Source organism: Seriola lalandi, unplaced genomic scaffold (assembly GCF_002814215.2).
Source record: "Seriola lalandi dorsalis isolate HSWRI2012SDOR001 ecotype SW California unplaced genomic scaffold, Sedor1 jcf7180002053598, whole genome shotgun sequence".
In the NCBI taxonomy this organism is placed as follows: domain Eukaryota; kingdom Metazoa; phylum Chordata; class Actinopteri; order Carangiformes; family Carangidae; genus Seriola; species Seriola lalandi.
The window spans coordinates 1,162-11,318 of NW_019524151.1; the positions used below are offsets into that span (position 1 = coordinate 1,162).

Consider the following 10,157-nt stretch of genomic DNA (forward strand, 5'->3'; position numbering starts at 1 on the left):
TGTTCAGTCTGTGATCTCAACACTGCAGAAAAGCAGAGACCTGATGTTCTACTAATCGTATGAAATATATTGTAAGATACTGCACTGTATTTAATGAGCTTGTGCAGAATTACACAATAGTTATCCTCTGCTCTGATCAGAACCAGGATGTTATTGGTTCATTAGTAAATCTTGTCTCTGGGTGTCAGACTCTCTGTGATTGCTCCTCCTCCCTCTGGTTACCAAGAAGTTGCATCACAGGATGAAAATAGGGGGGAGGTGTTGTCCCCAGAGGCTGTTTCTGCGATCTCCTCCTGCACTCGTCACATGTGGAGGAAGGGACCTGATTTACAGCAAATACCCCCTGTGGGTGAGGTCCAGGGACCACCGGGGGCCATTTATAGAAAAATAAGTAGGGAATTATTTTGTTTTTACTACATGATGAAAAAAATATCTTTTTTTTGGTTTTTCCTCCACAGAATGTGCATTGATTCTCTTATAAAACTAGAATCACCTCCTCGTGGTTGTCTGCCTCCACCACTAAGACTAGTTCCAGGTTACATCCCTGTCTATCCAGAGAAATAGAAAATATGACCCATTTGTGTGAATTTTTGTCATAATTGTTGTGTGAAGTCTTAAGTAAGAGTTAAAAGGTGTTTTGTGAGGTCACACTGACCTTGACCTTTAACCTCTGACTAAAATCTAATCAGTTCGTCCTTGAGTCCATGTGAACGTTTGTGCCAAATTTGAAGAGATTCCCTTGCGGAGTTCTCGAGATATTACGTTCACAAGGCCACCACCGTGTTTTGTGAGGTCACTGTGACGTTGAACTTTGACCTTTGACCACCAAAAACTAAAACGTGGTCTCGGTGGTGGCAGTTTTCTGTGGTTCAGGCTTGACCTGGAGAGACAATCAGACGGCCTCTCCTCTGAAGACTAATAATGGTATTCAGCGTTTTCCTGTAAGTGGTTTAAGATTAGTGGAGGAGCATCATATGGATGTTTTGTGTGTCTGCTCCTTGTGACAGTGTAATCAGCAGGAATGATGGGAGCCTGTGAGGGACCTGTCCACTCAGCTAGAATCACTTCATCTGTCAGTGAGGTTCAGGATGTAACAGCAGCGTTCACACACACGAGTCAGAGTAGTTTAGTTGACAAAAAGAGTTTTATTTTGAAGGAATGCTGGAGTAAAGGTGAGGTAGGGGATTAAAAAAGGGTTAAAAACATTCAGTTTGTCACTGACCCCTTTAAAACAGTTCAAAGACTAGAAAACACACATCGAGTTCGTTGGCAATAAAAATAATGTTTTGGACAGAAAAATGAACAAGGAATGTGCAAAACTAATAAGATACAGTAGTACATCAGTTAAAAGAACTAAAACCAGTGCAGTAGGATAAAGTTAAAAAGGAAACCAAACACTGGACCTGTCACTGTGGTGAGTTTTAGTGCAAATATCCCACAAACTGAGCCTCAAACAAACAGGTAAAGTGCCAGGTCTTTTGTGTGAAGATGCTGTGCCAGGTTCCGGATGCGAACCAGACGGACGTTGTGAGCGTCTCCGGCGCTGTACACCCTGAAGATGTGGTAGCGCTCCTTCTCCCGCAGAGCCAGGTCCAGCTCGTTGGCCGAGAGGTGGATGAATGACTTCTCCTTCTTAATAGTCGACTTCACCTCCACGTACACCACCTCCGCTCCTCCTCCAGCTCCGAAGGTGAGCCTGAAGTCGTAGGGCTGGCCGCTCTCTCCGCTCTGGTTGCACCACAGGACATGGACGGGGCGTCCGGGGTCATCGCCGTCCCGCCAGTCGCACAGGAAGGAGTTGACCAGCTGCTCTCCCCACTCACCAATCGCCGCCACGTCCATGGCGTCGTCAGATAACACCACCTGCGGGAGAATAGCAGTTTAGCTGGCTAACACTCAGCCGCTGGGAAACCATCACATGTGGTGGGAGTACTCACGGTGGTGGGCCTCTGGCAGGTGAGCTCCATGTCCTCCAGAGTGGCCTGAGGGGGCTGGACTTTGTTCCAAAGGGGGAAGTCCAGGTTCAGAGGGGGGCGCTGAGTGTCAGCAGTCCCCTGAAACGTACTGGAGAGCACCACGGCCTCAGGGACGACGCTGAGAGACAAAGGGAGGAGCAGGTGGAGAGAAGTGGGATTATAGATTAAATAAAAATCAACATTAGTTTTGTACATGAATATTTCAGACAGTGTGGGAGGAGGAGGAGACGCCTACAGGCTGCTGGGAGCAGGCTGCTCTCTGACGGTCTCAGCAGGCTGTGCAGATGGAGGACTCTGTGCTGGTCTGGGATCTGGGGGACCCTCCTGTCTGTCAGTGGTCTCATTCTGCTGACCGTGATCTGTCAGACAAACAAGACCAAGAGGAAGAATTCACATTCACTGTGGAGGATCTCTGCTCTGTCACACTGCAGATAAAACAGAACCAGCTGATCTGTGTTATTCATTAAATATTAAAGATCCATATAACCTAGAGGTAGATGTCCATGTGTAGTGTGATTATAGATCAGCTCTAGCTTCTATATTAATACTGTGAAAGTATCAAAGCCTCAGTCCACAGAGAAATGCACACAGCCTGTATTCAGAAACTGAGTCTTAAAACCAGCCGTCAGGACTTCTGGAACTTTGTGATGTCACAACAAAGCAGTCACCAAGCCCCGCCCACCTGGACCCACCATCCAAACCTTTGCAGGATTTGGTTTCTCTGAATGTTTTACCTGAAATCTGTGAAATCTTTTTTTTGTTTGATCGCTCAATAATAGATAATAATATAATGAAGCTGAAACATGGCCGACGTGTTCAGGAACCAGAAACCAAAACAACGACCTTAAAGAGGCTAAACCTCTGCAGAGCTGTGCAGAAATGTATCATTAAATATTTAATGTTCACTTCGCCAGACATTTGATCTATTATAAAAACATAAATATTGATCGGTGGTGCAGCTTTCAGTTCAATAACCACATTGACTGGATTTTCCCTGTAACACTGAACCAGTACAGACAGACAGACGGACGGAGGTTTGTTGAACGTGTTACCTGGAGGTGGTTGTGTGGAGGTGATGTTGGGGGTCACAGCAGCAGGGTGAGGAAGGGCCGGGTGGCTGAGGGCTCTGTGAGGGAGGGGCTGGTCTGGAGGTCTGCTGCTCCTGAGTGGCTGGTTTCCTTCAGAGCTGCTGGGACTCTGGGGGGGGGCATAGCTGCTTTCTCTGGGCCCAGCGTCTCTCTCTGGGTCCCGGTCTTTAGGCGCAGCAGGAGGTGGCCACATCTTCATGACGGCTTCTACTACGCCTCCACCTGTCTGACCTGTTGGCACACAGACGCTGTGAGTCATGGGAAATGTAGTTTCTCCTCGTTTCTTCCTTTATTTTGAACGGCTGTGTAAATACCTGATCTGGCTCCTGTGTTCAGGATCGACGCTTTAGGAGGCCAGCAGACCAGCGTCTGCTCCCCATCCTCCTGTGCAGGGCGGGCCGGCTCCTCCAGGGAGCTGACGGAGGAGTAACTCCTCGACAGCCCTGAAGACAAGAATTAAAACCAACGAAGAAGAAGAAGAGAGCAGAGAATAAAAGCTGTGAAACAACAATCTCATAAAAGCCTGTCTCACACATTTTGTAACGAGTCCTTTGATGAAATGAATCCTCGGGAATGTGTGTGTGTGTGTGTGTGTGTGTGTGTGTGTGTGTGTGGTCTACTGATGTTGTGGGGACCTAAATCTGTTTACACTGTTGCATTATGTAGACAAAAAGTAAGTTCCCATCATTAAATTTTAAGGGCGAAGAAATGTGTGTGTGTGTGTGTGTGTGTGTGTGTGTGTGTGTGTGCGCTCTGCTGCAGTGAGGGATCTGCTCCTCTCACTCTTTGAGCCTTGGCAACAGCTGCTCTTTTATGTTGCCACACACAACAGTGAACAAACTCAAATTAGCATATGTGAGAAACGCACCAGTTATCTTTCTGTGTGTGTGTGTGTGTGTGTGTGTGTGTGTGTGTGTGTGCGGGACTGAGACTCTTTGAATATTATGAAATGATGGTGGAAATCAGGGCAAATGTGACAGAGACTTGGAGAAACAGCAGATGTGAAGCGGCTCTGTGTCGTTAGGATTCATCTCAGGGCTGCAGTTATATCACAGTTACAGTTACAAGATGATTCTCTGCATCAACACTGAGCTGCAGATACAGATTTCCTGACATTCTGCGGACTGAGACAGTGACGTGTGGATGTGACCTCAGTCCTGTCTCTGACTCGGATGGTTGCTCCTGAGCATATTAAAGATCCTCTGATGAAGATCAACCTCGTTAACGTCCATATGATGTTTTTATATAATACAAACATATGATGATGAAATAATCATCAACACCATGGCCGAGTGTTTCCACCTTGAACTGCAGTGAACCAATGAGTCTCATAGAAACAGATTCAGGGTTTCATACATCACAAACTTAAGGAACCAATCCTGTCACCTTGTGGGGACGGGGGGGCGGGGCTAAATAAACCTGAAACCTTGTCAGTACAGTGAGAGAGAGAGTTAGCATTAGTGCAACTGCTAACACTGTGTCAGCCACTGCAAGTTACAAGCTAACAAACAACATAAACAAATAAAAGATGCTAACTGTGCTAACGGTTCTGAGCCGTCTGCTAGTCTCTGGTTCTGGTCTCAGACTCCTCCTCTGAGTCTGGGTCTGACTGAGGCTCAAACATGTGGCTGAGTCTCTGATGTTTCCTCCTCTCACCATCTTGATGCTCTCTGCTCTTTCACCTGTCCACCTGGAGCCAGCAGGTGGTGGGCGGGGCTCAAGCCCTGATCCAGATTTCTCAACCAGGAAGTGAGAGGAGACGAGCTTCAGACTCAGTTAAATGTGTGAATACATGTTAAACTAAATATGAATCACAGCAGAGGATTTAAAAAAAATGTCTGGAGGAACTACGTCAAAACCCAGCGCCTACATTACCCATAATGCACCTTTGAATGCTAACAGTCAGGTTGGAGGTTCAGGTGTTTTATACTGATGTAGCCTGAGTCTGATGATGTCACTTCTGTCTAAGTAGTGACATCACTTGAGTCAGTACAAGATGTTTCTGGTGTCTGGAGCTCGGACTCTTTACCTCTGTCCAGGGTCATATCTGGTCTGGGGGGCTCGGGGACCTCCCACTTCTCCTCCTCACTGGGCAGCTCTTTGATGTCCTCTTTCTGCAGCAGTCTGTTCAGAGCTCCATCATCCTGCACACACACACACACACACACACACAGTTAACGACCTCATCACGATGTAGGACATTACATGTGTTTTATATATAAGATTTTATGAATGTTTTAAGGATTAACACGCAGCGCTGATCCAGTGGTTACATCATAAGACCCGAGCTGAGGACATGTTGGGTTCCTCCTCTCAGATCCTCAGAGAAAATGTTGATGACCTCATTAACCCGTCCTGCCAGTGACTGTTTGATCAACAGGATTAACACAGTGGAGTCCAGACGTCTGCGGCCGCTCTCCCAGTTACAGTAATAAACAGATATAATGAGTGGAGGGGCAGATCAGTCCACAGCCTCTCACATCAAACGTCTGTAACGCTGCAGAATCTCATCATTAAAACCTTAAATCAAATCAAATCAGTTTCTAATATTGATGATGTAACACAGCTGCTGCACAAAAACACACCGGATGAGTTGTTCAATAGAGAGAAATCAGAGCTGAGGCCTGATGTTTTAACCTTTGACCTCTGAGTCTGTGTGAGAGAGGAGAGCGAGCCGCCACGTAAACGAGACTCCCTCGGGGGAACCGGCTGATTAGATACTGCTGCGCTCCGCTCTGTGGGTGTGTGTGTGTGTGTGTGTGTGTGTGTGTGTGTGTGTGTGTGTGTGTTCGAGTGTGTGATGGAGAAGGACAGGATATGGATTAGTTACATTGAGTGTGATCAGGGCGCTCAGGAAATGCATCAGCTCTTTTCTGTGGTCGCTCTCGGTGCAGAACAGTTTCACCAGCTCCCTGAAACACACACACACACACACACACACACACACACACACACACACACACACACACACACACACACACATCTATGAGCATCACATGATTCCTTTGTTGATAGCACTCAGTATTAACTTGCAACAAGAGGAGAGAAGAAGCTTGAAGAATGGCATTGTGGGAAAAGGCTGCGTGTCAGGACTCTTGAGTCAGAGCAGAGAGAGTGTTTCAGACCTGCAGATGTCCAGCCGAGCGGTCAGGTGATCCTTCTGGATGTAGAGCTCCTTCTCGTCCTTCAGCAGACAGATGACGTCCTGCAGCTCCACCACCGGCTCATCGCTGTCGGCGACATCCAGCTGGTAGCGGATGTACAGCTTCCCCACCTGTGAGCAGACAGACAGCGGGTTCCAGGGTGAGGCCAGGTGTAAGTAATAAACAAGAGCTGAGGGGACAGACAGTTACAGTAGTGAGAATAACTGGTCTGTCACATGATCAGATCCGCCGCTGACCTGCACCTGATGAGCGGCAGACTGAATGTGGACAGTAAGTCTGAGACACCGACTGAGCCGACCTGCCCTCAGTGTTCATGTTAGTAAATCTGACCTGACAGAACCGCAGGGACACGGAGGCTGAGAGGAGGTTCCTGCTGCTGAAGCTGTGGTCGGCAGCAACAACAACCGGCCTTCCAGATTATTCTCATAATCTCTTTTTTTATTTTATTTCACAATATCAGACTGACAGACCCGCATGAAGCTATAATGTCCAACTAGATTATACTTCTTTGAACAGGGACGAACAAAGCCTCAGTCTGATCAAACAGGAAACAACCTGCAGGTCCCGAGTGAGCTGTGACCGTCCTACCTGTGCGAAGTAAAGGCGCTTGATCTTCTCTCCGATGTTGTTGTCGATCAGGTCTGAGTAAACGTCACCCAGCTCTTCGTGGTAGTAGAGGAACCTCTGGATGTAGGGGACGACAAAGCGCACCATGGCCTGCATGGGCGGACAGGGCCTCAGGTTCTCAGTCACAGGCTCGGTCTTCACGCAGTGGGACAGAGGACGGATGCCGCAGATCTCCAGAAACAAAGATCGGTCCTTCTCTTTGAAGGCTGGGGCGGAGTTCGCTCGCTCTCCTGTGACTGTGGGACACAAACAGTCACGATCTCCATCTTTAATATTTGTCTAGGTTCAATAATTAAACGGTGTTAATCGAACACTACACAGGTACCAGAGTTCCCGGTCCGGCCTCTCGGAGCCGCCTTCTTGTCTGCTGGCGGCAGCTGGAGCAGACAGACCTGCTGGTGATGTTTAAAGATCTTCTCCAGCTCTCTGTTGTCGGCGATCATGGGTTTACGTGCCAGACTCACCCAGCTGCTGTCCTTGGTGGGGAAGACCCTCTTATCAGACACCATACCTGGACACAGGTAAACAGGAGGGAGAGTCAGACGTTTGTGTTATTCCATTAGTTCCGATAGTTAACGGCTCCAAGACAGAAGCAGCTGATTCTCCACTGATGCTGCTCTGACAGGAGGTCGATGACGCTCGTTCACACAGACTGAGGAGGTGATGGAGGTGGATTGTGTTTGTGACATCAGTGTGAACTTCACTCACCTTTCAGAGTGGAGCAGTAACTCTGTTTGAGATGGAAAGTGTTTTCCTGTTCTCCAGACACTTGGCTTTTACACTTTTGAGCTGTTGAAGACATAAAGACATTATTTATATTATGTTATATTATATTATATTATATTTCATATTATGCTGAATGCTCTTACCAAGTCGGGCGTAGAGCACTGACACATCCTGCAGCACTTCAGCAGTCGGGATGGGCGATGAGGAGCAGATCAGCTCCATCAGACCCACATACTGGTTCATATTGGGGCTGGGCTCCACACTCAGGAGCTAAATATAAAGAGATGTAATCACAGACACATAAACAGTGTACATTAGCTTCAAACAGCCAGGTATAAGTTCATTACAGAAGCTGAGGACAGCCTGTGGAGCTGGACTAGTCCTGCCTGCTAGCAGAGGTTAGGCTAACGTTAGCTGGTCGCTTAGTCCTCATCCCAGAGGCCTTCTCTCTTGTAGATTTAAAAATGAAAACATGCAGTTTGAAAATGGGAACCAGTAAAAGCAGCAGGTTTAAGTATTTCTGAACTGATGTCACACGTTTCTTTATTTGTCTTCTACATGGAGCATCACCTGTGTTTAGCTTTAGCTCCCATTTTAAAGCAGCTAGCGTCAGCTGGAAACCAACTCACATAGCTAACCTTAGCTTATTTAGCTAGCTAGCTACACATGATAAAGTCATTGTTGTTGTTAGCACCTAGAAACCTTTTATATCTTTTCTATATTCATTTAAATATTTGTATCCCTCCACTTTATATACTGTGTTGTCTTTGCTGTTTCTTTTACTTGATTGTTTTAAAGAAACATTTTTCTTAATTATATTGATTTGATTTTTTTTCTTTCTTTCTGTTTTTGTTTGATCTAAATAGTTTTTATGTTGAGATGAGGTTTGACAGAAGCCCTCCATGGGTTCTCTCACCTTCACATCCACGTCATAAAAAAACTATGTACAATGTATTTGTAAAGTTTTCTGTGTGCGAATAAATAAATCCAATCAAACATTTTCGACATGTAGGGAAATGACTTGAGCATTGACAGTAACAGAGGCGGCACAGCGTCGGGCAGCGCACCCTGGTGAAGAAGTCTTTCATGCCGTCCAGCTGGCTGTAGAAAGGAGCCAGGAGTTTGGGCTCCTGGACGCCGCTGTCCTGGCTGTGGATCAGCTGTCTGTAGCGCTGGAACATGGTGGTCGTGTCGCTCCAGCACACTTCCTTCAGGTGGTAGAAGCGTCCTGCGCACCAGTCATCAGCTCGTCTGGGGGAGAGAGGTTTTACTCAGGGGTTTAAGATTCTGACACGAACCTGAGAAAAGAGAGAGAGAGCGACAGAGCTGACGATTTACCTGTTGTACTCTATGAAGACTGCAGGGGTGTGCTGGAACAGCTCCTTCAGGCTGCTCTGGGGACAGTTTGTGTGCAGGTAGCTGTACATGTTGTGGATGTGCTGAATGGTGGAGATGAAGCCCGCCCCCTCTGACTCGTCCTCAGGTTGACGCTGCTCCTCGGGTTTGACGCACCACTCCTTCAGGTAGGTAATCAGAGCCTCCACTGAGATGCTCTGTCTCATTCCTGAAGGAGCGAAAACACAGTGACAACCTGCAGTAAACAGAGGATGATCAATAACTAAAGATATCTGATCTCTACCACAGCAGACACATCTTTACCCAGAGCTCTGCTGAAGTCGCTGGGGTCTAAGTCCACGTAGAAGACGTGAGTCCCCAACAGGTCGGTGACCTCAGGTGAGGTCAGGTAGACTGAGTTGGGACACAGGAACTTCCTCTCTCTCTTGTCTCCCTCCAGCGGGCGATAAGCCGGCAGCCAATCAAGACGACGCAGGGCGTGGGAGAAGGAGGAAGTGGTGTCTTTGATTGCTCGTCCGTCGCTGTCAATCACCTGGGCTGTGAGGTACTGAGAGTAGCGGTGCCTGATGGAGTGAGACAGGTGGAGGTCATGGTTGGAACAGAAGAGATGACCTCTTCTTTACACCCTGTCGTATCAGGATCGTTTGATAACTCTGTGTCTTCGGCTGCAGCTCAGTGAACTTCATGTCATTAAAGCGTCAGGACTGTGTGACCCCCCCCCCCCCGCAGAGGCTTCAGCGCTCAGCAGAGCTGCACGTGCTCAGTGAGAAGAGAAATCTACTCGTGTTAAATGGACCGGTGTAACGGCAGCTACGCTCCACATGCGCCTGCAGAGCCACGACTCGAGAAAAAAAGTTCACATGTGAAGTTTGTGACAGACACAAAACCACTGCAGCGTCTCGCGGCCTTTACTGAACGTAAATAAGAGCAGGTATGAAAATATGGAAGTTACACCACTGGTCGGCCAAGTGTTGGGCTTTTCCCATTGGCTGTTGCTCTTTCAAAACGATTTGGTGCAAACGGTTTTACAGAAACACGGCTGTGTGTGTGTGACAGGGACTGTGTGTGTGTGTTACCCAGTGTCCCAGTTGGTGGCCAGCAGCTTCAGTAAGGCCGTCCTCTGCTGCAGGAGGACGGCGTCCGGCAGCTGGGCAGTGGCCAGGGCACGAAACTCCTCACAGGGGTAGTCATCGAGCACACAGCCCTCCCCAGGGATGAGG

General features: G+C 47.8%; 1 protein-coding gene across 1 annotated transcript in view; it reads right to left on the reverse strand.

Annotated features, from left to right (window-relative positions):
• Positions 1–1,125: 1,125 nt before the first annotated feature.
• Positions 1,126–10,157, reverse strand: part of LOC111651359 (uncharacterized) — a 33,637-nt gene continuing 24,605 nt past the window's right edge. The window contains exons 32-47 of the mRNA XM_087172691.1: positions 10,014–10,156; positions 9,241–9,500; positions 8,920–9,145; positions 8,649–8,832; positions 7,725–7,851; positions 7,564–7,644; positions 7,181–7,366; positions 6,817–7,091; positions 6,190–6,338; positions 5,895–5,976; positions 5,094–5,208; positions 3,379–3,507; positions 3,029–3,295; positions 2,212–2,335; positions 1,938–2,094; positions 1,126–1,863 (exon numbers count right to left, since the gene is read on the reverse strand). Coding sequence (XP_087028817.1) covers positions 1,450–1,863; positions 1,938–2,094; positions 2,212–2,335; positions 3,029–3,295; positions 3,379–3,507; positions 5,094–5,208; positions 5,895–5,976; positions 6,190–6,338; positions 6,817–7,091; positions 7,181–7,366; positions 7,564–7,644; positions 7,725–7,851; positions 8,649–8,832; positions 8,920–9,145; positions 9,241–9,500; positions 10,014–10,156 — 2,919 coding nt within the window. The 3' untranslated portion in view covers positions 1,126–1,449. The remainder of the gene's footprint in view (positions 1,864–1,937; positions 2,095–2,211; positions 2,336–3,028; positions 3,296–3,378; positions 3,508–5,093; positions 5,209–5,894; positions 5,977–6,189; positions 6,339–6,816; positions 7,092–7,180; positions 7,367–7,563; positions 7,645–7,724; positions 7,852–8,648; positions 8,833–8,919; positions 9,146–9,240; positions 9,501–10,013; position 10,157) is intronic.